The following is a 27,771-nucleotide window of genomic DNA, read 5'->3' as shown; positions in this document are numbered from 1 at the left end:
TCAATTTATCCTTGTATTTTTATAAAATGATATGGAAAAGTATTTTCAATCATAGTTGTCTATGTGGATGACATAAGTATTATTGAAACTCCTGAAGAGCTTCCAAAAGCTATAAATTGCTTAAATAAAGAGTTTGAGATGAAGGACTTAGAAAAGATAAAATATGTCTAGGTTTGCAAATTGAGCATGTGGACAAAAGAATATTTGTACATCAAGAAGGCTATATAGAAAAGTGTTGAAATGATTCTATATGGACAAAGATCTTTAGATGAAAATGTTAGATCATTAGATGTGGAGAAAGATCTTTTTAGGCCTCGAGAAAATGATGAAAATTGCTTGGTCCTGAAGTACCATATCTCAGTGCAATTGGAGTACTAATGCTCCTTGCTAATTATACACATCATGATATATCATTTTTCGTCAATCTATAAGTAAGATAGAATTATTCACCTACACGAAGAAATTGGAAAGCGGTCAAACATATACTTCATTATCTTAAAGATGCTGGTTACTTGTCAGATTCTTCAATGATAGATCAGAAAGAGGTTATTTGTTTACATGTGATGGTACAACCATTTCATAGAGATCTATGAAACAAATCATGGCAACAACTTCATAAAGTCTCGCATAACTATTAGCACTACATGAAGTCACTTCGAAGAAGACATTTTAAGTAACTACTACAAATAATATCGTCTCACATATAAATGTATATATGAGGGGGAGAAATAAATATTTTCTGCACTTTTTTTCCCTTCACCATGGTTTTGTCCCACTGGGTTTTTCTGGTAAGGTTTTTAACGAGGCAGTTCACAATCAAAGGATATTGTACTGTTTTTCCTTCACTAGATTTTTTCCCACTGGGTTTTCTCTAGTAAGGTTTTAACGAGGCATATCCTCAATGGACATCCAAGGGGGGAGTGTTATAAATAAATATTATTGTGGATGTCCATATATATTCTTATCTTTCATCTTCATATTCCCTATTAAGTGGTATAGTAAGGTTATGATTTTCACCTTCCTAATATCCTATAAATAGAGACCACTTTGCAATGTAAAGCTATCTACTTGAAAGATGATAATACAATATTACTTTTTCTCTTATTTTCTCTCATTCATCTTTCCTTCATCTATATTGTTTTGGTTAATTTTATAACATAAATTAAAAAGTTAAACTAATAATTTTATATTAAGTTTAAAATTAAATTATCAATTAAGCGTGTCTAAATATGATCTCATATTTCAACATTTCATTATTATACAACATTTTTCCACTAGAATTAGAGGGATAAGTCTGATTTTTAAATTTGTATTCAACTTTCAAATTTTATAGTACATGTATCATAATAAGAAAAAGCATAAAATAGGGATGATTTATAAATTTGTATTCAAATTTCAAATTTTATAGAAGATGTATCATAATAAGAAAAGGAACAAAATATAAAAGTTGTTTTGAATTTTTTAACAATAAATATATATTTTGTATAATAATAATAATCAAGTAAAATAACAAAAAAAAATCAATTTATGAAATGTATCATGAATTAAAGAAGGAAATGTGTTGTAAAGACTAACATTTCCATAACAAGTAAAGCAAGAATCAACCAGCATGATTTTGACTTGAACTCTATCTCCCAAAACAGATTCACATACAACTTTTTATTAGGGTGTATACTGAAAAAATCTCTGTCATAAAGATTTTGCATGTCTATCCAACTATAATTAATGCTTTAGGAATTTTCCTGAAGTTCCTTAGGAAGCTATCATATTTCTATATCAAGAGTGCTCATGTATCAAGGCACTCCACTCCATGCAGAGTATAGATCTCATTAAGAATTTTTACTACTATATCTTATTGTCTCTTTAGGAATCATTTTTTTGTTAATATATAACAGCATATTAAAGTCATATCACTTCCCAACTTGTTATCAACCACTAAACCTAATTATTGGGATATCCAGTATTTTAGATTTGATTACCATCATGAGTGACTCATTGATCTAAAGGCCAACAAAGATTTGATAAGGACGGTGATCAATGTCCTCACTAATCACGCAAAAATTATACCCTCAATTTTTCAAAATCCAAGGTAAAAAATATTTACCCCCGATTTCAGTAGAAAACCGAGGTGAATAAGCTTTTTTTAACATTACATTATTTACACAAAATATTAAAATACATTATTACAACAAATGCAGTTTCATCATAGTCGCTGTTATTCTAACTTCTAAGAATTGAATGCATCCAACTTCTAAGAAGTTATATGTTCTAAATAAGAAGTTATTTGTTCCAAACATTGAAAAATATTTTTTCTACACTTGCAATCCATCATAGAAAATTTTTCCAAGCTTCTTTAAGTTCTAAGATTTCATTATCTTTAGCAAATATTTTTGTGGCAAATGCTTTCACAAGAAAGATATATAATGGTGAATGTAGATAGTTTGTTGTGGATTGATGCTTTGAAAATATCTTTAGCATTGTTTCTTTATGAATGTATGGTAGATATTCGTTGTTGTGGCTGTCTAACAAAACCCCTCAATGTTTTTAAAAAACAGGGGGAAAAGTATTTTCTTTTTTTAATAGAAAAATAAAATAAAATAAGATAACCCCTCGATTTTAGTAAAAACTCGAGGTAATAGGGTTCAAGAAAAAAATGGTGAATGATAAAAAATTAAAAGTAACATGTCATATTTCTATTTCTATTTTGTACCAGTCACCATTTTTTGTATGCAATTTACACCATTTTTACGAATAAATTTTTCAATATTGTCAACCCAGAAAAAGCAGTGTTGTTTCTTTGGTTGACAATATTGGAAAGTTATTCCAAAGATACAAAAAAATCAACACCATTATGTGAGATAGATTGCAAAGGCAGAAAAAATGTTTTGTTCAAGATAGAAGAACATTGAAGATTTTTTCTGTTTTGCGATCCATCCCAAAAGAATGGTGCATATGAGTATGTGAAGGCTACATATAAGTTAGGAATAAGATAAAATCAGTTTAACAAGTGCTTTATAATAAAATCTGATTATTTTATCTCTCGGTTATTACAGAAACTGAAGGGGTAAATCATTTAGTTTAAACTTATAAAGAAATACAAATATAAACTACAATAGTTGGGATTTGAAACAAGTCCTGAGTTGTTTGCCCCCTCGGTTATATTAAAACCCATGGGAATAAGTGGTTTTACAAAAATAATAATAAAACATGGCGCTCCTTGGCATTATACCTTGGTTTATTTTTTACTGAGGTGAAAGCTTTTTCATGAAATATATTATTTGTAGTAGTGATCTAATCATGTTGCTCATCTTGAAGTTCTCTAGCCTCATCAGGGAGAAGATTTAAGATTTCATTAAAGTGCTAAAGTCTAAGATAATGTAGCAAGAAACTTGAAGCTTCAAATTTTTTAAAGAGAGAAAGTGTAAAATCTCGCCTGGTTGGTCGTGCACTTATCACATTGTGTGAGTGATCAAATTATTGTAAAATGGTGGAGTAACTCATAAGTTACTAAGACAACTCTCACACATTCACAATTTTTTTAGAACCCTCTCTTTTGATAAAATCACTTGAAAATGTTTTTTTTAGCAAAGCTAATTGGTTACAAGTCTGAATAATCAATTATGAGTGAAAAACACGTTGGATAATCGGTTATCCATTATGGTTAATCGATTATTTAACTTCATAATCGACTATTAGGGTTTGTAGTCGATTAGTAATGGTGCAATTTGAAATATATAATTGAGTATTTTATATGATTAATCGGTTATGAGCATTAAAAAGCACATGAACTGTTTTCTTTTATGAGGTGCATTTTCTCCTATATAAAGAGGGAGCCTCCTCACTATATCACACACCATATGTTAATTTTAAATCATTCCTCTTTCATTTAAACCTCTATCTTTATATTTCTTTCTTTCACTAAAAAGTTGCCTTGGTGCCTTTGTGAGTGAAATACATTTGTAAAAATTTAGTTGTATTGTTATTCAGCTATTTTAGTATGAATGTGATTCTCTTAAAGTCTCTCTCTTATTTGGTTGTAGAGGTAGTCTTGGTATAACCACTTTTTGGTTTCCGAGATCAGTCGCTAAAAATCCTGTTCTTAGTTTGTGAGCTTAGCCTGTAAAAAACTCCAGTTTTGGTTTGAGGGATCAACCTTGTAAAATCTCTCAATTGACTATAATATGATTCGTTGGCATAACCTGGTAAAATATGCACAAGTATTGTTATTAGAACTCTCAAGAAGTTTGTTTCTTGGATAGAGGATTAAGCCAAGAGATCGATCGAACCTCTATAAATCTTGGTGCAATCTCTCTCAACTCTCTTTATTTACTTTCAGTAATTTACTATCCTTTACATTTCTTTCCTTTCAATTTATGCTTTTATCTTTATTTTTTACTATATTAACACACAAAATAATTTTTTTAATAAACACTTTTAAATTAATCACGAATTTTAAATATCACAATTCACCCCTCCCTTTTGTGCTTGGAGTCATTGTTCAATGGAAGGTTTATACTCAAAATAATTGTATTTCTTTATTATCATTTCAACATAGTAAAATTGATCCAATATTTTTTTTGATGATCTTAATGTTGAGCATTACATTCGTTTCTCCCATATTTCATATCAAATTTAATACTCAAAGGTGATTTCACATTATTTATATCAAGAATGTTTCAAAGCATATATGATTAAATTGTTTACATATAGACACGATAATGCATATGCTATTTTCATACATATAGTAAATATATTTGTCGTTTTCATTTACTTGAAAACCCGTTCAAGATAATTAGATTCTCAAACTTTTCATGTCATTGCTTTGGAGCTTGTTAAATACCATATGGAGACTTATCTAACTTAAAAATCTTACTTTCTTGTCCATGAACCATAAAGCCTTCAAGTGCCCTCTATATAGATTTCTTCTTTCAAGTTACCGTTCAAAAAAGCAGTTTTGACGTTTATTTGGTGTACCTAAAAGTAAAAAAAAAATTATTTCCATTGGGATCATATTTTTTAGGGTTAATACCTATTTTCACCTCTGCCATATGGGCTTTATTTGAAAAATCCCCCTGTCAAAAAAAAAGTTGCAAGAATGGCCTTAACAAATTTCAAAAGTTTCATTTTGTCCCTTTATCAGGCCACATCATCAAAAAATCTGATGTGGCAGTGTTTTTTTAACTTTTTAAAAAATTGAATTTCCACATCATATATTAAGCTAGTGCAATGACATTAATACCCTTAATATCTTTCTGGCTATCATCACAGAATAAGAACCATGTCAACAACCTAAACAGCCAACCCAACTCCCACCAACTCAACCACTAAACCAATTAACTTTCTGGCTATACTTCACTTTCCCACTCTCTCTCCTAACCCTCTACTACCTCTCCACTTCCTCTTCCACTCCCTCACCACAAACATCCTTCCTCAACTTACCCACCACCCTCCGTCACCACTACTCTAACGATCGCTTCATCAAACTCCAAACCCACCCAAACCAACAACCCATTAACCTCTTCACTTTCCAACCACCTCCCACTGCTCTCACACCTTCTGAAACCATTATCATTCTCCATGGTCAAGCTTCTCATTCTCCATGGTCAAGCTCTAAGCTCCTAATCATATTGTAACCTTGCTAAATCTCTTTGCACGAAAGGTGTTCGTGTTATTGCCATTGATCTTCCCGGTTATGGATTCTAAACATAAATCCGCCCTTGACTCTGACTTTTCTATGTTGACTTGTTGATATTTAAACTTAGTTTCTCCGAAACCTTTTTTAAGATCTATGAATTTCAGCTGAGTTTTTCATGAAACTAACATTGGATTCACGTAGAGGGTGAGAAACCGAGTGTAACTGTATAAAAAATTTGAATATGGGATTTCTCATAGCGGCGCCGCCGCGAGTCACCGTCGCTGGTATTCATCACTGCCATCGTGCCTTCATGAAGATCCACCGCCCATGTTCTTCTTTTTCTCCCTTTTGGCCATCTGGGATTTCTCTTGAATATATGATGGATTTCTCTTGAATATATGATATAAAATCTAAGGGTATTAATGTCATTTCCCTTCTTCCATTAATGATGTGGAAATTCAATTCATTAAAAAGTTTAAATAAACACTGCCACATCAGACTTTTTGATGATGTGGCCTAATAAAGGGCCAAAATGAAACTTTTGAAATTTGTTAAGACCATTCTTGCAACTTTTTTTTTGGCAGGGGGATTTTTCAAACCAAGCCCATATGGCAGGGGTGAGAATAGGTATCGACCCTTTTTTTATCATTCAATTGCTTTGATAGTTAGCCAATTTGTGTTTCAAGGTTTTTGATAGAAATGAAAGTATTATTCTGGTTGGCAATTGACAAATGCATAAACTAGTTAAGCGTATCCTCCAACTTTGTTGTTTTATCTCGCAAAGGTGCTTGAGTGTATTTTTGATATGGTTGTCTATTTGATGGATTAACTTCGGATCTCCATCCTTGATTGAACTTATTGTTTCTTTAGAAGTTGTTATTTTGATGATGCCCATGTCTTTGTTTTGGTTTCCTGCATGATTGACTTCTTCATCGGTTAGAGGTAAAAAAATTCATACGGGTGATTGCCACTACATAGCTCATAGAACGCAATCTGCATGTTCTTTCAATTGTTACAAGAGTTTAGACAACTACTTTGTAAAGTCATCTACTATATATGTTAACAACTTGTTCTATGCTAGAATTGCATCATTGGTATTCAATTCCATGATGACATTCTTTATTGTAGAAGGGTTCATATTACACTAACTTTGATGTTCACCCATCTCCATTATTTCAATTATTGAAATTGCATCTTGTTTACTTTTTGATATTAAAGAACCCTCAACAGTAGCATCTAGAAACAACTTATGTTTCCTTTGTAATCAATTCCTAAAGATGTGTATTTGTGTGAGATCATAAAAAAGTTGTTTGGTCATCTCAAAAGCATGGATTTGTATCTCTCCCACGCTTCACATAGAGTTTATAGTTTTCCTTGAGAGAACACAATAATGGTTGTTTTGGCTTCCATGAACTTGTTGTGAGGAAATATTATTTCCAAGAACTTTTCCTTTAGTAAGTTCTAAGTGGCCATCACTTGTATTGGTTAAGTAAGATACCATTCTTTAGCTTTGCCAATCAATGAATATGGAAATAATCTTATAAATATCGCCTCTTCCTCAACTATTAGAGTTTTAAGTGTACCAGGCAACTCGTAAAGCTTTGTTAGATGTGTATAAGGGTCTTCATGATCCAATCATGCATAAACATTAGAATAAAGAATTTTTAGTAAGCCCATTTTTATCTCAATCAGGAAGGCATTCCTTTGCAGTCTATTTATATGAGCTAGTTGTCTCAGGTTGTTGTGTCGCATGCCACCATTGTAGTTGTTTCCATTGTTGATGTTTCTATTGGTGCTTTCTTTGTTGTTGTTGTTGTTATTATTATTCTTATTCTTCTTCTTGTTGTTATTATTTCTAGTTTCTGACATGGTTTCAGGATTTGAAATAGATGACTCTTCGAAATTTTTCTTTAGGCTAGTAATTTCTTCTTTTTTGCAGTTCATTCAATTTTGAGATCGAACAAGAGTTGTTCTTCGGGAACCATACCTCGTATATAAAAAATATTAATACCCCGTCTGAGAGACTTAGAGTTTAATAGGGTGGGACCAAGAGATACAAATCTCTCCCAAGAGGTACAAATGGAGTCTTTCCTAAGAGACTCAGTCTTAAGTCTTGTCTGGGGTCCTGATGGAAGTCTCGCCCGAGAAGGGGCAATGCCCTGCTAGAAGAACTTATAGTCTAATCATCTAGGCTCTATATATAACACAGCCAGAGGGAATCGACATAAAGCCTCGCCTGATAGACTTTACTATAAAGTATCACCAAAGGAACTCGACATAAAGTCTCTCTGGAGGGCTCGATTGAAGTCCCGCCTGAAAGACTAAATGAACGCCTAGGGGACTCAACGTCTCTCTAAACGGGCTATGCAATACAGCGTATGAGGAACTTAGATTTCTCATAACTGATTAAAGATGCCCCATCGACCAAGTTACACGTTAGTAAATCTAGAAAAACACATACCTCTAAAAAAGTCAATTAAAAACCTCGCATGAGGAAGCGCTCATTCTCGGGATACTCCCATTATTAGTGGGTAAAAAACATTTTTCCCTCTGCCAAGGGTCTCGCGTTTGAGGGAATGTGTAGTTTTATATTTGCAAAACACCTTGCCAAGGGCAATACCTAAGGTTCGTCTTAGGAGAAGGCGATGACACATGGTCGCCCAAAGGGAGGTATCAGCTCGCCCTCAAGTCTTCCTCACCCAGGGAAGGAAAAATAGGATGGGGTAAGACGTGTCTTGGATAAATAGAAAGTCATATCCGCTAATGACTCTCGTCTCCCTTGGAAATAAAGATTCAACCGTCCACTATTTGACTAAATGGGAATGGGCCTTTCCCGAGAAAACCCTAGGTGTTGGAGTCTCCTATAAATACTTCATCTCTTAAAGGGATGAGGTACATAATCTAAGTCATACACATTATTCCACTATTGAAAGAGCACTACGCTCATAACCATCAGCCAAAGTAATCGCCCGCCTGTAACCTAGCATCGCCGACCTCCTACAGGATTCATCACCTCACATGAGCGGGTCCCTTAAATAGCCTAAAAACCATCATATAGAGAGACTTGCTTCCGTTAGCTAACTCTCACCATCCAAATGTGTAATATATCTAATAAGTTATCTGAGTCTCCCTACCCTTGCAGGGGGACACGCACACACTTGTACTTTTTAGACAATATAACATGTTAGACATTAGTAAATATCATGGGGTTCATATAATATAATTTAATTTTTAAAAGATGAAAGTCAATGATATTTATATTAAATTTTAAAATCTCAGGGGGTGCAGTTGCACTCTCTCACCTAAATATAGGTCTGTTAGTGGATGAAATGAAGATGGCTTGCAAAATCCACCATATTTCATCTCTTTTCTCTTTTACAAGTGAGAAAAAGGTCAAAAATAAAATGAAATTCTCCCTCTAAATCCATATTTTCTTCTAGAGCCATGCTATGATGACACTCTTTTGCTACACCTTATGTAATTACATTGTATGTAACTATGTATATAATGGTTTGAGTCTTGCACGAATACCAAAATGAAATAAAAATTAATTTAAAAAATGATGCGTATATATTTATGGTAGAAATTACGGTGTAAAGTGTATGATTCAGTGACATATTATCATTTCTCTTTCTTTTATATATAATGCCCAAACAACTTTACTATTTTACTCTTCATTAAATAATGTAATATTACTCAAATGCCCGTACTTTGTAATGAACTTTTTAATGGTCATTGATAACAAAGTATAGCTTAATGGATTATCTATATTTTCTTTAAATCATAATTAATATTAAATTTTCGTAAAGTGTCATAAAATATTTGTGAAATGATCAAAATATCTTTCATGATTACTAATCATTTTTCCATTTTGTTTATATTTTATTTTGAATGAAGTTGGAAATTATCAAACCCTAATTATTTAATAATATAATTTGGATGATACATTATTTATTGCAAAATGACTTAATTTTTTTATGGTAAAAAGTCGACTTTTACCTTTATCCATATATTTCCACTCATTTATGAAATAAAATAAACTTCAATTGGTTAATTTGGTCAGAATGTTGCAATTTGGGTTTCAAAAAAGAGAATTAAAATATTGATGAATGTTTCACATACGGGGCCAATGATCTTGGAAAGACCAGAGATGCTTACAAATGAGATGATGAGTTTGGATCTAATGGTGAAATCTGACACGAGAAATGTGTAGTTCTATGTAATGTGCAAGCAACAATGAATTTTACTGTAGTTTTGATGATGACAATTATAAAAAAATAAATGTGAGCATCATTAAGGAAGAAAAAGATGGAAGTAAATCATAAATCAGAGCTAGAAGGTTATGTTTTTTGTTGCAAAGAAAGACAAATATTAAGAATATCATCAAAGAAACAAATGTATTTGAAAGCTCGCCTGTGATCCTATGTCCTATTTGTTTTAATCTTTTTAGATTATTTATGTGTAATAAGTGTAAGTAGCTCTCAAAGTATTAAAGTAATGCATACACACTTAAAATATTTTACAAATTTCACATGTTTTAAAATGCTCTTAAAAAATCAACTTAAGATTTATGCAAATTGATTAAGAATCAAATTTAATCAACAAGAAAGCAAAAAATCGCCCTCTAACCTCTTATAACATTTGTCCATTCGATTACGGAATGAACTCCCCTCCTAATTGATTAGGATCCCTCTTAATGAATTAGGTTCTGAATCTGGTTGTTTTCTTTCATAAAATTTAAGGTCTAATTGATTAGCATCGTAGACTAATCGATTATAGAGTGGCTCCAACCCATCATTCTTTCTTCTTTTGGCTGGATTTTTTCTATCTAAAGAGGACTTGTGTATAAGAACAAGATTTGATCGGCATTTGGACTTTAATTTTGATGATAACAATATATTGTTTCTTATAGAACAATTCTTGTACCCTAATGGTTTTGTCTCGCGTGTAGCTGAATGTTAACAGGTTCTGACTCTGAAGAAGTGACGTGTGACATCATCAGTTTTTGAACTCAACACACTCTGACTCTGAAGAGATATCAAATTGCGAGTTACAAGGAAAGTCAAGTTTTGAAATGCTCTTTGACAACGCTTCTGAAAGAATGCTCATCAAATGGCTTCTGACTCTAACTCTATTAAAGGAGCTTCTGAAGACTTTCAAGCTCTGATATTCTTCACTTCACAAGTTCGAAATTCTGAAGACCGAGTTCTGAACACTCTGAAGACTCTGAAGACAAGGTTCAGAAAGACTCTCTTGGTGTTTTTATCCTTCTAAGCATGCTTCACCAACACGTATTTTGAAGCCTTTGAAGATTAGAAGATAAGATCAAAAAGGTTTTACGTGAGAAAAATTGTACACAGTACAAGATCAAATATTCCTTCCACTACACTAATTTTGTGGATTAAGGACATTACTATTGTACCATTTTGTCTCCCACCTCCACAAGTCGTTATGTAAGAATACAACTAGAATTTTGGAATTCCTCTTCTAGCCTCCAACAGATCTTTTGTGTGCCTTGGAAGAATGGAATGAAAACAATTTTCTACAAGAAGTATATAACATTGTCTCAAGATCTTGAACATGAATATTACATTTCTATGAGAAAAGAAAAGTTTCAAGAAAAGAACTTTTATTCATACACTTGCTCTCAAACACTTTTGTGTTATTCAATATATCATTTTGTGTAATCTGCTTACTTAGAAGCAATCTTGTAACATACTTTGTATCTCAACTTTTGAGTTGTAGTTTTTCCTTGATAAACTAGGGTATAGTCAGGATTCTCAAGAAGACATTCACAATAGGCCTTTGTGGTTGTAATCAAGTTTGGTTATAGTGGATTAAATCCTTGTAAGAAGGCGAGATCACCTTAACGGGTGGACTGGAGGTAGCTTCGTTAACAGCGAACCAAGATAAAAAATATTGTGTTCCTTATTTTTATTCTAAGTTCTTTGTTTGATTGTCTTGGGTAGCAAAAAAAGTTTCATTCTTGAAACCCAATTCAAACCCCTCCTTTTTTTTTTGTGTTTCCTTAACCTTCATTGTGTTCACTTTTGAACAACATAAGAAATGTGATATTCTACTCTACTTTCTTACTCACTCTCTTGTTAGAAACACTTTTATATATTTTAGCGTTGAAAGAACGAAAGACTTGAGTAAGAGTTATGTAAATGCAATTTAATTCAAATTGTATTGTAACTATAAATCAAGAGTATTATTCTCTTGTAACATTGATATTGTTATAAAGGTGCAAACTGAACCTGGAGAAATTTTAGTGTAAGAGGCTTGTGGGTAGATCTTATGATAAAAATTCAAGTTGATTATGAAATTCTAAAGGGGAAAGTCTTGGGGACTCGAGTAGCAAATGTGGTTTAAGGTCGAACCAATATAAGTCCTAGTGTGCACTATCATAACTCTTCTTCTTCACTTTCCATTTATCTTCCGCGTTTAACTCTGTTTTATCCTTTTTCTTAAAATTGACCAAGTAAAATCAACATTTTTGAAAGAAAAAATATCCAAAAATCATTTAACAGAATTCATCATCTTTTGTGTTTGAAGTCGCCTAGTCAACAAAAGGTGTATTCATGTTCTGGTCCAACATCGGGGGAATGTATCTACATCCACTCAGACACTCAATTCAATGATTATTTGAGGTGAGAGATATTTATAGATTAAAATGTGTACGTGATTCTTAGAATATATTTTTTTCGCCTTGTTCGGTTATTTCATTAAATGGCTGACGTGTCATGTATCAAGACGATGACAATATTTTCATAGTTAGAAAAATATCTTTTATTTTCCTCTTTCAAAATTATTACCCTCAATCTTGAATTATTTGTTTAAGTCATAAAATAAATGAATCAGAATTAGCAATATCTCCTATAAACATAACAGAAAGAAAAAATTTAAAATTAATTTTATTTAAAATAAAATAATTTGAATTTGTTTTCCTCCAAAGAGATGATTAGATTGGGTCGCAGTGTTCTCTCTAAGATGTTTTGCAACATTGCCAAAAATTAGACAATCAAACTATTAACCACAAAATTCTCGGAGTAAAACATCGTCTTAATTACACTATATTGATACTTTGTTTCAATATATGTGCTGGTGTAGAATTACACAAAAAATATGGTATGAATACCACTCAGGAATATTATGTTGAGATCATTCGAATATCTGAAGAGAATAATTTCTCATAGAAGAATTTGTCTAAAATCAACTTTTCTTCGAAGAAAAATTCTCTGAAAAAACTCAAGAGCTAAAAGAAGAGAAAATGGGTCAGATATCTCTAAAGGCAACAAAAAATAGAAGAGAGAAAACTAGAAAAATTTTGTTTGTGAAAAATTCAATATCGGCCCATGAAATCCAAAGCATTTGATTCGAATGTGTCACGTGTGTCAAACACACTTAAGTGTTAAATTTTTCCATCAGTCACTAATTAGTAAAATCTTTATAACTTTAGAGACATATTCTAAAGAGAGGTGACAAATATTCTAAAGAGAGGTGACAAACTGACGTATCCGTCCCACAAAAGCTAAATAAAAGGGACGAGACGAACAGACTTGAGGTACGAGTCTAAAACCTTGGGAGGAAAGGCGTACCAGCGAGCAATACTCCTTTTAGGCATAAAAATACAAAAAAAAAATCATGTAAATGTATGTGCGCAAAAAAGTAAAGCGAAACATGATAGTCATATTAGAGGGCGTGAGCGTAAATCCTTGATATGTTCCGCACTAAAGTGCAATGGACATGCCCAACAGGTGGACATTTTTTGCCACCTATCTCTGTTATATAAAAATGTAAAAGTTCACTTATGAGTAAGGGTGATAAACGAACATGTTTGTTCTGTTTAAATACACCCCTGAAAAAAGACATAACAAGACGTTAAGACCATTGTGTAAGGCAAGAAACTAAAATCTCAATCTCCGAAAAATATAAGGACAAACAGGCCCACGTATAATGCACATTTTTTATCTAAAATATACAAATAATTATATTAATGTCCATGCATGAAAAAACTAAAAAATAGACAAAATAGATGAGACATATTAGAAGTTTCCGGTCTAAAACCTTGAGTTCTGAAAGAAAGAAAAAATGAAGACACCTCATCTTATGAGGCTTCAATAAAAACTTTTCAGTTCACAACCTCACACATATTTAATTGATGTTACTATGATTTGGTCAAATGCTGGTCTAAACTCTTAACCGGAAGGAACATGATTCTCTACTACACTACATCAAGATCCATTTAATGTACTCACCTCACTAATAATCTAATCGCATTTTCGAAACAAAACTTAAAAAAAACATCAATTAATCACGTCTGCCACAAGGGAACTGCAGCCATTATCATAAAACTTCATCAATCCATCCTACTAATAATTCACATGCTTTCAAATTCTAATCATTCACATTATTCTATTCCGAACCCGATAAATTAAATAACAACACAATTGTATTCCGACCCGATAAATTGAATAACAACAAAATGGTGTTGTCGTTCTTGTTGTTAATTATTATTATGGTTGTATGTTGTAACCAAACAGGTTAACACACATCTGTTGATTCAACCACACTCTAAAACTAACCTTAATTATTTATAAAAATAATAAAAAAGAAATCTTCAAATTTCAATTATTCTATTTCACAAACATACATAACACCGTACTCAACACTTTTCACAACAATGTCATTGTTCACTCAGCGCTTCCTCTTGCTGATTCTCCTCCGTAGTCAGTTGCAACAACAACGCCGTGAACGGCATATGCCGGTATCTATTCTCCGCCGCCGCGTAGTCCATTCCAGTAGGCTGACAGAGGTCAAGCCGGCAGCTCGGCGGCTGTACCGCAGCAAACACGCCTTGACTACCGTGACCAACCGAAGACACCGGATGAACATTGCACGACACAGACTGCACAGTCGAGGGCGAAACCGGTGAGACAGTCGAGACAGGATCAGCGGGAACAGTGCCAGTCCCAGTGGCAGCGATAATAGACGGCTCAGCGTGTCGGAGGAGCCACTCGATGGTTTCACCGTCGGAGCGGTGGCCGAGTTCGCGTGTAAGCTGGAATATCCTAGCGGCGCAAAGAGGCGGCATACGGACACGGCGGCCACGGCCGTTAACCTTAGTGTGACGGTCTTTGGTGGATCGTGAGGCGGTGGTGGAAGTTCTGCGAACGGTGGAGAGATGGTGATTGGGATCGGAATCTGTGGCGGTTACGGCGGTGGAGGTTTTGGTGTCTGGTTGAGAGAATGTGTGGAGAGCTACTTGGGAAGTCATTGTTGGTAGGGTTTGGTTTGGAGATTGTGAATGGATTTTAGGGTTTTTTCTGTGGAAGTGATGAGAATGGAAGAGTGTGTTTGTGTGTTATCGTTGTGTAAGAGAATTGGGTTTGAATGAGAATGTGACCCCACAATATATACAAAGTTAGGCCCAGTTAATGGAATATATAGCAGCGTCAATCTGAAGTTAGTGGGCCTACCAGGTACTAACACACTATGAATTTTGTTGAGTATTAATATTTTAATAATTTAAAAATATATTTATAAATAGTAAAACAATATAATAATAATTAAAAATATATAAATTTCAGTCTTAATCCGTTGAATCGTGCTGTACAAAATATTAAAATGATAAAATTTATATTCACCAAACCACTTAACAAAAATATATTTTTATTACTTCTTATAAAAGATTTATTTTTTAAATTTATAGAATGATAATATATTTATCTATATATAGCGTAAATATATTAATTATTAAATTAATTAAAAAATATATTTCCTTTTATTAAAAAAGACCAGAGATAGATATGAGTCTTATTAAGTGGATAATATTTATTTAAAACTTAATAAAAAATTTGTTGTAAAAATGAAAAATATCTTAAATATATAAGATGAAAAATCAATTTCTTTCATTATTGGTGAGGGTGGGGGCCTGCTTGGGGGCACGTGGGCGTTGGGGGAGGGGCTATCTCAAAACTGTTGAATTATCTAAGGGGATGACATGTTTGACCAACTCTTGAAAACTGTGATTTGAACAATTTTTGCATTTAAAATTACTCGTTTCCTCCTGAGTAAGAAAACACTATCAATAGATTAGTAATCATTAGGCTGTTCAAAAAATTCAAGAATTAAATCGAATCGTTAAACTGAACTGAATTGAAGATAAAATAATACACTGTTATGTATAGTTAGTGAACAAAATCATTATGCATAAATAGTTTTAGAACCAAACTGTAACTGAAATTGAACCGAACTGAAATTGAATCTGAATTAAACCAAAACTGAAAATAAAAAATATTTAAAACAAATTCAAATTTAAAAATAAAAAATAAAAAAATAGCTTAACGGTTCGGTTTGGTTTGGAAAAATTTCCTTCTAACGGTTCAGAATTTCAAAACAGTATACTAAACTAATAATTTTAGCTTAGTTCGATTATTAGTAAATTGAAACAGTTAGGTTCAGTTCGAGTGAATTTTTATAATAATTTGATTTGATCTAATTTTTCTCATGAACCGTAGTATGAACCCTAGTAATGATTTTGCAAAATGATTGTAGTGTCAAACTGTCGTACAGTTATCAATTCATAAATTTAGGGTGGAATATTTTGTGAGTAATGCATATAATATTAATTAAACATATAATTATTTTTTGTTTTTTTTAAGTGTTTTATTTATAGGTTAAATATATTTTTTGTTTTATGAATAATTCATAATTTGATTTCAGTTTTTATAAAAAGTTTTTTTTAAAGAATGGTCCTTCTAAATTTTGTCGGACATACTTTTGATTCATATTGTTTATTTGATTTAATGAAAGCTGACGTACACCTACAAAAATTGTTGAATAATCAACTGCCACTTTGAACATAATTAATAAGATGATAAGATGACATGAAATCACAATGTTTTCAATTTGATTATTCTGAAATAATTACATAATAGTGTAGGAAAGAACCCTAACGTCTCTCTTCCTTCTAAAGGTTTGTCTTTCTTAATTGTCATTGTTTCATAACTCTATTTCCAATTTGCATGAACTCATTGCTATAGTTTTATTTTCAGCTTTGTGACAACAAAAACAAAGGATTTCACGTCTGAGAGAAGGAAAAATCACAACTTTTTCTTGTGGTCCCAGACTGTGTGGTGGTGAAAAGGTGCTATTGAAAGGTGTTTGTGGTCCAAGCCATCATTTGAGGTCCCTCGACATTGAACATCATGTTGGTCCACATGTTTAACTTTAAAAATATGTTTTTAATGAACATTAATCTAGGGTTTACCATTTATATAATAATCTATACGTTTTTTAATGAATATTAATATAGGGTTTACCATTTGTATCGTAATCTAGCTTTTATATTGTTGTATGTAGGTCCAATATTGGTATGTAGTATCAATTTTAGAATGTGTTGGATTGTAATTTGATTGCAATTGACCAATGTTGACCCAATTTTAGAATGGGTTTATTTAAGGTAGTATTCTACACCAAATATGCTTTTGTAAAACACCTCATGTTAAGGTATGAGGGGGGAAGTATATGCATTCATTTACAAGATCCTGATTTTTGGTCCTTTTTTAGGTGTGTTATTTAATAAAGGGGATGGATCCTGGATATGAGCATAAGGTTGTGAGAATGTGGTAGAAACATGATGGTAGTAGTCTATAAGATGGTCTTAAGCCATTTATGGATGATGGGGATGCACGTGAGTTAGCTGCATATGTTGATATTAATAAATGTGAGGTTGAAATCAACAATGAGCCCAAACTAAATGAAGTGGAACCAAATTTAATGGAGAAAGTAAGAGAGAGAAGCTTGGGGGGAAAGTGAAGCAGATGAGGAAACATGTAGTGATTCTAGTGATGAGTCTGTCAAGAGTATACATTTTGAAGATAGTGAAGAAGAAAGGATGAATGTGAAGGTTGAGAAAAACACAAGAAATGGGGGTTTGAAATCGAATTTTCAAAAAACTTTTTCTTCTAGAAAAATTATTCACCACAATCAATGAGATAGATAAGAAATGAAGGAAGATTGACACATTTGGTTTATACAAGTTCACCTCAAAAAATACTAATCTTGTCCACCTGCCAAGGTGGTTTCTCCTTAGAAAAGGATTTAATCCACTAATCTTGAAAGATTACACACAACCTCTAAGAGTCTAGAAAGACGCCTTAGCCCTCTCAAGTATACAGACTAACAACCTAGTCACTTGAGGAATACAAATCTCAACAGATTTACAACCGAAAATATTTATAAGATATTGCTTCTAAATAAGCATATTGAAACAAAAACTTAAGAACAAATGATAATACAACTAATGAGTAACAACTCTTGTGTTCTAGAGATTATAAGAATTGGATTTCTCACAACGGAGTGTTTAGAAACAATCTCTTAAATACTTTTTTCTTCCTTTTCTCTTTGAAGATATGTATGTTGAGTTTTAATATGTTTGAAACGCTTGAATAGCTTGAGTAGTGAATTTTCCTTTTTAATGTTTTTTTTTCAATGGAGACCGTTGAGAAGAAAAAGTTGTACCTTTCCTTGCAATTGATGTAACGGCTCAAAAAGATCATGGGGGACAATACATCCATTCAGTAGTGGAGAAGATAGTGTATTGTTGTACAAATTAGCTTCTAGCGCAAGTTTCGGATCATTCTTATTTGAAATGTACTTTTAATCTGAAGTGAAGATAACATGGAAGAGATCCGGTAATGTAGACGTCCCAAGAGAGTTGAGTCTTCAGAGTCAGAATGAAATCTTCAGAGTTGAAGCAACAACTTATATGAACAACGCATCTTGATTTCTGAGCTAGAAGTAAAAGCTTATATGAGCCTTGAAATCTTGACTTCTAATCTGATAGAATTTTATCTTTAGAAACACTTTCAAAAACCTTTTCTGATGAGCATTCAACATTCTTCATAATTGCTGATGTCACTTCAGAAATAGATGAATAGTTCTTCTGACATGTGTTAACGCTGATTCTGATGATATTGTGCACAATAATCCTTAATCAATCAAAATAATGAATCTGCACACTCAAGACTTAAAGATTGAATGCAGAACCAAATCTTGTTCTAATAATATCCCCCTTTCTGATGATGACAAAACCATGCATTTTGATGAACAACTTCACAAGGTAATATCATAAAAACAAATCAGAGTTAGATAGAGAAAAATCCCCCTGAGATGTACAAGTTCCCCCTGAGTCAGATACGAGATATCAAAGCCTTGTTTGAATTTATAAGAGTTTGATTTCATCATAATCATTCATTAATCAGAGCTTCAAATATTTGAGTGATTTCACATTGTTAATCAGAAGAAACGAATTACAAGAGGGAGACATACAAAGAAAGAGAACGAAAAACATCAATCACTGAAACAACTGACCTCCAAAAGTTTCACATCTTTCATCTACAAGGGCAGTATCTAGACCAACCATAAGCCTTCAAACTATTCCAATAATTCTAGATTTATAGAACAGTTCAAATAAGACTCTCCTATAGGGTATGAAAGACTTGTTTTGTCTTTTGGAGATCAATACAGATTCCTTCAGATGATTAAAGATGGTTTGAGGCAGGTTAATAGGGATTCGATTAAAAAGACATAAAAGCAAGAGTTTGTCATTGTGGTACACAAAGTATTTTTTAACACCATGAGGTTTAAGATTAGTCAACAGAAAGCGAAACCAATCTTTGGCAAGGGGTAGAAATTTTTCTGGATTGTTGGTTCATAGCTGGAAGTAGTATCATAGGTAGTCATAAATTCCTCAGCAAGAGTATACAAGAGACTGGTTTCTTCCGTAGTAACACCTGTTTGAGCACATCCAATGGCTTTAGTAATGGAGGAGGGAGTGATAATGAGAGGAAAACCATAAATACTTGACTGAATGCAGTTGTTATCACATGTAACAAATGCACACTTCCAAAAGGATTTCACAAGGTTTCTATAGATGGGTCCTCTTAGTGTAGTTACATAAATTGTCCAACCTTGGACATGAATATTGAGATAAAAACCGTGACCATTACCCTGAGGGTTTGTAAGTTTTTCATTGATGACTTCCAAAAGGTCATCGTCTCCATGAAAAGTTCTAGTTGCCATAGAGAAGAAAGAAAGCGAAGGGGTAAAAAATAGCGAATTGATGAAGGAATAAAGAACAAAAGAAACAACAAGAACACTTATATAGGAAGGGAGAAAACGTAACTGATAAGAGAAATGATCTTATTACGTAACAAATCATCCTTGGAAAGCTCAAAGTAGTTCAGATAAATTTTAAAATGGAAGAGAATAAAAGGGATCATTATTTTCAAGATAATTTGTTAGAGAAATTAAATGCAAAGAGACATAATAAATAGAAAAGTGAAAGGTCGTGCTTAACTAGATTTATTCTCAATTAAATCTTGTCTCAATAATTTCATACATAAACATTATAGGATAGGAATATAAAGATTTCAACTATTCAAAAAAAAATCTCCCACAGCTCGAGGTTAAGTTCAAATAAATTGTCATGATATATGTGACCTAAGTCAGATCATATTCATTCAATTGAGAACCCGTGAATTAATGTTCTTAGAGCCAGGAATACCACAAGGTTTCTGATTAGAGATATTTCTGATTCAGACATCTTTTAACTTGTAAAATTATCTTTGACAGAAAAACATGCTTGCATAAGATCAGAATCTTATTTGTCTCAGAAGTAAATAGCACACATAGTCAAGATTCATTCAGGACAAACCTCCATTTTTAGATTTTTCAGAATGAACAGAATTCTGTCTTCAGCTAAGGGTTTTGTAAAGATATCAACCCATTGATGGTCTATATATATATGACTTTTAAAAGAAGGTTCCCTTTCTGAACATGATCTCTAATGAAATGATGTTTAAGTTCTATGTGTTTTGCTCTTGAGTGTAAAATAGGATTCTTACTTAAGTAAATAACAACAATATCATAATGTTACTCTCGTATATCTGAAAGTCTTCAAGTAGGCTCTTCATCCGGAGCATTTGAGTGCTGAAAATTGATGTTGATATATATATTCTGCTTCTTTTGCTTATTTCTTCCTTTTCAAGAATGCATGTAGGATGCATAAGAGTCTTTGCAGGTTTACTATCTGTCATATCAAATTTCTTCAGGAGTTCTTTTGTATACTTGCTTTGATGGATGTATGAAACTTCTGGAGTCTGATTGATTTGTATACCTAGAAAATACTTTAACTCTTGCATCAAGATCATTTCAAATTCAGCATGCATTACCTTAGAAAATTCTTGACAAACAGAAGGATTAGCATAACCGAAAATAATATCATCAACATAAATTTGGCATATCATAAGATAGTTTCCAAAGTTTTTACAGAAGAGAGTAGTATCCACTTTGCCTCTTGAGAAACCATTCTCCAGAATAAAAACACTCAATCTATCATACCAAGCTCTGGGATCTTGCTTTAGACCATAAAGTGATTTGTTAAGTTTAAAAAAATTTTGAGGAAACTTGGTACTTTCAAATCCAGGAGGTTGGTATACATATACTTCTTCAGAAATGTATCCGTTTAGAAACGCACTTTTGACATCCATTTGATATAAGATAATATTATTATTAATAGCAAATGATATTAGAAGACGAATAGAGTCTAACCTGGCAACTAGAGCAAAGGCTTCATTGTAGTAAATACCCTCTTGTTGACTATAACCTTGTGCAACCAATCGTGCCTTGTTTATGATAACTTCACCTTTCGCATTCAATTTGTTTCTGAATACCCATTTAGTTCCAATAACATTAGTTCCTTTGGGCTTTGTGTTACAACAAGATTTAGTTTTGCACTATATCTCTTAGTCTTGATGATAACAACACATATATTTCATATGTAAACAATTTTGTTTCTAATGGTTTCTTGAGTGTGCAGATTAGAAATGCTTATTGATTCAAGAATGTCGTCTAAAGAATCATCAGATATACTTGCCATATGTAAGTCCACGTCAACTTCCGTTAAACCAAAAAGACGATAGGGACAAAAATTATGGACAAAAAAATTTAGGAGGACAATTCTTTTAAGGAAATTTTTATATGGACTAAAATCGAATTTTGGGTTATTTATAGGGACCACAAACATATGTAACCATTTATTTATTTATTTATATATTAAAATAAGTATCACTTTAAAATATTACTATAATATGTATTTTATTTTTTAATAATACATTTTTATTTATTGAGCTTCATTCAACTACTCTATTAATATTTGAATGAACCATCAATGAAGATAATATATAAGAGTGTGTTCAACTGATGTATCATATCGACTACAAAGCTTGTCAAGATTTAGGATTTAATAACTTTTTCTAATTTGAATTCAATTTGATATTCAGAGAGATATATTGGCCATGTCACCATCCTTTATGATAACATGTACATTTTCATGATCTTCATGATAAAAAAAATCGATTCTAAAGACTATCGGGCGTGAGTAGAATTAGTGCCTAAGAGCTAAAATGACTTATGAAAATGCCATTTTTTCTAATTATGGATATTGTGTATTTTCTCCTTGCAACACTTTTCTTTCAAAGTACATTTGATACTGTAACGCCCCGAATAATTCGATTAATTATTTAATTAATTATTTTTGAAATAGTGGATGAATTATGAAGTGAATGTGAAATATTGGACTTTAAATTACCTTATTGGAATTAATCATTTAATTACCGGTGGTGAAATAATGAAGTAATTATTTAGTTGGGATTGTTTCGGTGGTTGACAGTAGAAATGTGGGGGTGTAATTCAAGCCCAATTAAAATTGTGGAGTTAAGCCCAAAAGAACTAATAAAAGGTGTGAGATTTGGTTATAGTAGAAATTAGGTTAATTGGAAGTGGCAGAGAAGTGAAAGAATTTTAGAATGTGGTGGCCGTGAGAAAGTGCAGAGAAAGAGGAAAAACAAATAGGCGAAGGCCGGAAGCTAAGAAATTCGACCGGAAATTATAGAGTGGTCTCCAAGGTAAGGGTGACGTTCAAACTCTATAATCGGGATTATGATGAATGATATGTGGGATTTTGGGTGTTGAAATTTCTACTTTGTTTGATGTTGTTGTTGTTTGTGTTAATGTTGTTTGTTGTGATGTTTTTCTAAAAATCGATGAGGAAATTGATTATGTTCGGTCAATAGAAGGTTGTTGCAAAATTTATTCGTGTCGATTTACCCTGAATTGATGTTTTGGAAATACTGGATGTTGTGTTAAGTGGTCGATGAAATTATGAATGAAACCGGATTCTGGAATTAGTAGAAGAAGAAGGAAAATCTGGGAAGAAGAAAGAAGTTGTGGCGGGGGCCACATAACTAAGGGGTGGGCACCCCATGTGTAAGGGGTGGGCGCCCCAGACTACCATCAAGGAGTGGGGTGGGCGCCCAGAGCAAATAAGGGGGGACCACTCAGTTTGTTTCTTTTCTTAATTATTTTTTTAAATTGTTAGCTTGATATGAAAACAATTAAACTAATTGGTTCAGCCCTATTATGTAAATATAGTAACATAATTAATAGATATCTTAGCATGATTTCATAAATCGTATACTAGTAGCAGGATAATAATTTGATAACAAACTCAATTAAAATGGCAGAAGTATATGTACATCTTAGCTGGTAGCACAATTTGGAGTTTTAACAAAAAAGCATTGGTTAGTAGCAGGAGCTTTTGATGACAGTAGGAATAATTGACAAAGTTCAGTGGTGATAAATGACAGAGTAAGTATTAATTGGCAGAGGTAGTGTAACAGTAGCAGAAAATTGGTTTAACAGCGGAAGCATTTTGGGTGACAGTAGAATAATGACAGATAATAGATGTTGATAGCAGAAGTAAATTTTAATGATAGAGAAATATTAGCAGTAATAGGAAATTGATGAGAACTGTACCGAATAGGAGTATTAGTAATTTTAACCGATAAAATTAATTAACCGATTAGAGTTGAAAACTTTCCGGATAATTATGGAACACGTGTAGGTTGTTTCGGTTGAATTGGTATGTTGAATATTTGTTGAAAACATGTAACTTGCAGGTGATGAATTTAGTTGAATTGCCTCTAATTATTGGCAAGATAAAGTTGTAGGCTTTATGGCCAACATTGATTTGTCCTTGAATTGTCGTTGAATTATTTGTGTTAATTTATGGTTATTGATTTGTTGTTAATATGTTGTCGTTGGTATGTTGTTATTGATTTGTTGTTGTTGATATGTTGATACTAAGTTGTAGGCCTGTGGCCAGTGTCGAAGTGATGATGAGTACCTCTATTTATTGGTACAATGTTGCTAAGTTGTTGTGTTATTGACGAATTATTGTTGTTGTTGTATGACATCCATATTGCGTCGCATACATCGCATTATCAAGTTGGAGCTGATGCTCAGTAAGTTGGACTGGATTGGCAAATATTAAGTTGAAGGCTTATGCCTTGTTTTCAAGTTGAAGGCTTATTCCTTGTTGACGCCTCTATTAACTGGCCGTTTTTAAGTTAGGAGTTCTACTCCAATGGTACCACATGCATGTGCATTGTCGTGAGTCATATTTTAAGTCGCATATTTGAGTTGTTGTGTTAATAAGTTGTGAAGATAGTAGTAACTGTTTGTATGAAGTGGTAATTTTATATACTGGAATTTTAATATATTGTTTATCATACACTTGTTTATATAGTTCGATATCTCACCCATTCTATTTGAATGTTACCCCTATGTTGGTAACGTGCATGTAAACAAGAATGAAGACTAGTTAGCTTTGATAGTTTGAGTCGGTGATGTCGCTCTGATACCTAACACTCGGGGGATGGACAATAGTTGTTTAGTTGTAGCCTTTGTCCTATGTTGCTGAATTTTTAAGTTGAATTTTAAGAAGTACCATGATGTTTCAAGTTGTTTTAGTTGAACAAGATGATATGTTATTTAAAATTAAATATTGTGATTCCACTGCGTAAGCAATAAAAAGTTATTTGGTTTCAAAGACTAAAGTATGTTGTTATCGGTTCATCCGAATGTGATGTGTTATGTATATGTTTTAATTGCAATTAATTGTCGTTGTTTTAAAGTTTAAAGTGTAACATCCCATGTTATGTTGAAAATTTTATAACTCTGATTTTTATAATATTCACCGGGTAGAAATGTGGTGTTACAGATACTGACTTCATTCCTTTTCTTCAACTAACATCGAACTAATGACGTCTTTTATGCATGATAAGGAACTCATCAGTTTGTTGAAGGTCGACTCATATCGGGTGGGGGGATCGAAAACCCTATTATTTTATTAAGAACTGATAGAATGGTAAATAACATTATGGTGACTTAGACATGAATCGAGTTAGAGATATTATTTGTCTTCTTATTCGTTGCACTTATTTTGTGGACGTTGGACTTTGCATCTTTAATATCTCCTCACATTTATCATGGTGACCTTTATTCCCTTATGGGTAATAAATAATCTAAGAATATTACCCCCTAAACCTTGAAGGTGTTTTTTCTTTGTTCAATCTCATGTTATATCTTCAAACTTGTTTAAGTATTATTTTTATATTTTTAGATTGTGATTTTCTACCTCCAGTTTTTATCACCATATATTTCATGTAAATATCAACACATATATGTTTTGTGAAGACTTTATCCATATTTTTTGGTAGGTGGCTTATGCATTCTTAAATCTCAAAAGCATGACTTGACAATATAAATTAAGTTCATGTGTCATAAAAGTCGTGTTTGATGCATACGTGGGGTTCATCAAATATGATTGTACCTTAATTAAGCAACGTGTTTATGTTTAGTATTGGATACCCATTTCTATGACATGCTTTATTAAGATCATGTAATATATACACATCAGTTACTTGCCATTGCTTTATTTACAATGACGACAGTGGTTAGCCATGTCAGATATGTAATCTCTTCGATGAAACTTTCCTTTGCTATTTTTGGTTTCTTCTTGATCAACAATTTTCTTATCCTCCATCATTTTCCTTTTTAGTTACAATGTTGGTCCTACGATGTGATTAATGGTTAAACTATAAGAGACTATCTTAAGGGTGATTTTGATAATGCCTAATGGAATCCATGAAAAGAGGGCTAAGTTACTTATTATTGTTTGTACCAAGGTGGATTCCTCCTTAGTTGTTAACTGAGTGTCGGTCTTTGCCATATTTTTGGGACTAACTATATTGATTTTTTTCTTCAATTTTTCCATAAGTTATGGCATGTGTTTATTTTCCTCTTTAGGGTTTAGTTATATAAGTTACATTACTCTTCATAGTTCTCTATCCAAATAGGCTTCTTAATTTTCTCTAAGGTATTGATAATTTAAAACTTCGTCTACAAGTTTGAGATTGGTCTAAGTATCTAGGTTAGTCTTCTTTATTGACATACTTCTGTAAATATCTTTTCCATGTTACATTTTTATTTGAATTTTTAATCATTGGCAATCATCAATGAAATGGTCATGTATTATGTGACAATTGTAGTGCGTTCTCATGTCTAAATCGAGATTTGGCTCCTTTTTCCAAGGTAGCTCGATTAAGTTGGATTTGTACGCATCTTAGAAGATCCTTCAAGGCTTTTATATTAGTGGGATATAGTTGGAGAAATGTATATTCTCTTATCTTTTTCTTGATCATTTTGTCTCTTCCTCAATCCTAATCATTAATGGGAAATCTTGTTTGGTTCCTTTTTTTCTTCCTATAATTATCTCTTTCATGACCATTGATAGAATTAGTTAAGACTGTATATATTCTATATAGATGATTAGTATTCCTAGAGTATACAACTTCACAAGTTATTTCTTATTCATTAAACATTCATTGTATTTAGTGTAACAATATTATAAATATAAGTAGTTTGATCTAAATAAAGACAGGAGAAATTTACATAATTCTATATTGAATTAATAGTGGTTCATCCTTGGGTTGTTCCACAATTTTAATCTTGAATGTATCCTCTTTTCAGCAACTGCTTTACACTTTTTCCATCTATGCTATAAACATATATGGAATATCCTATGTAACCCACCACCGTGAAATCTTTCGTAAGCATGCCAGTCATTTTCCTGTCATTGTATTCCTTCCCACGTAGCGCTCTAGCCACCAACTTCTAACTTCGACCACCGCAGAGCCCCTTCTGCCTTATTCTAAGGTGTTTTATAGTTTTTTTAGCAATCTTTCTTTTCTCGTCACGCATAGATCATACTGTTTGGGTTAATGTCTCTACACTAGTAAATAAGGTTAAGAAATAAGGGAGCTACTGAATTTATAATGCATGGAAAAAAAGAGAAAAAGAATTAGAAGTGCAAAAGAACATGTGAAAAATTTCTTGTTCCCGAAACTGGAGGAACAATGAGTATTTCACTCTGAGTCAGGTGAAAAGGTGGAATACATAGAAAAACTTAAATTAAAGTAGAATTTCCCAAAGTTTAATAAGAACTAAAAAATCCCAAATTTCAATAGGCCTTGAGCCATAAAATGTTGGTAGGGTTTTTAATCTCAGTGTTAAGGCTGATGTGACAGAGTCTTGAGGAATGAAACCTGGGTTGAACTGGAAAGATAAATGGATAAGGATGAGTGTGTCATACCCTAATTTTGTCCGAATATATTGCTTTTTCAGGCAACCATCTTTACTTTGTTTTTCTCCAGAATAACAATGCAGTTTTGCAGAAAGTCCCGTTGAAGCAATTTACAATCGCGTAGAAAATCTGCGAACGAAATTTATTAAGTTCGAGCCAACGACCGTATGTTTTATTGAACAATATTACGTGTAGGTTAGTATAGTGCGCTCATTTATTTTTTCGCATTCGCACGCAATTGCATGTCTGTCAGTTTGAGTCTTTTATCCTGGTATTTTTAGCTACAATAAATAATCTACGACTGTATTTTTTACTTATCGATATTGTGGGTAGATGGATTTGGTGTGCTTATTATTCTCACATTTTGCGCGCGGTCGTGTTTTATTCAGTTCAAGTCTTTTATCCAAGTATTTTTAGCTGCAATAAATGATCTGCGACTGTATGTTTTACTAAACGATATTGTGCGTAGGTGGATTTGGTGTGCTGATTGTTCTCGCATTTTATGCGGGGTCGCGTTTTGTTCGGTTTGAATCCTCTTATCCGGGTCTTTTTTAGTTGAAACAATTAATATAAAAAATATGGA

At 32.6% G+C, this 27,771-nt stretch overlaps 1 protein-coding gene across 1 annotated transcript; it reads right to left on the bottom strand.

The window, feature by feature from the left end:
* Positions 1–13,958: 13,958 nt before the first annotated feature.
* LOC131647622 (transcription factor TCP11-like) lies at positions 13,959–15,036 on the bottom strand. Its single transcript, XM_058917492.1, has one exon. The coding sequence runs from the start codon at positions 14,910–14,912 to the stop codon at positions 14,322–14,324; it is 591 nt and encodes a 196-aa protein (XP_058773475.1). The 5' UTR covers positions 14,913–15,036; the 3' UTR covers positions 13,959–14,321.
* Positions 15,037–27,771: the final 12,735 nt, after the last annotated feature.

Source organism: Vicia villosa, linkage group LG2, assembly GCF_029867415.1.
Source record: "Vicia villosa cultivar HV-30 ecotype Madison, WI linkage group LG2, Vvil1.0, whole genome shotgun sequence".
NCBI lineage: Eukaryota > Viridiplantae > Streptophyta > Magnoliopsida > Fabales > Fabaceae > Vicia > Vicia villosa.
This window is presented reverse-complemented; position numbering and strand designations above follow the sequence as displayed.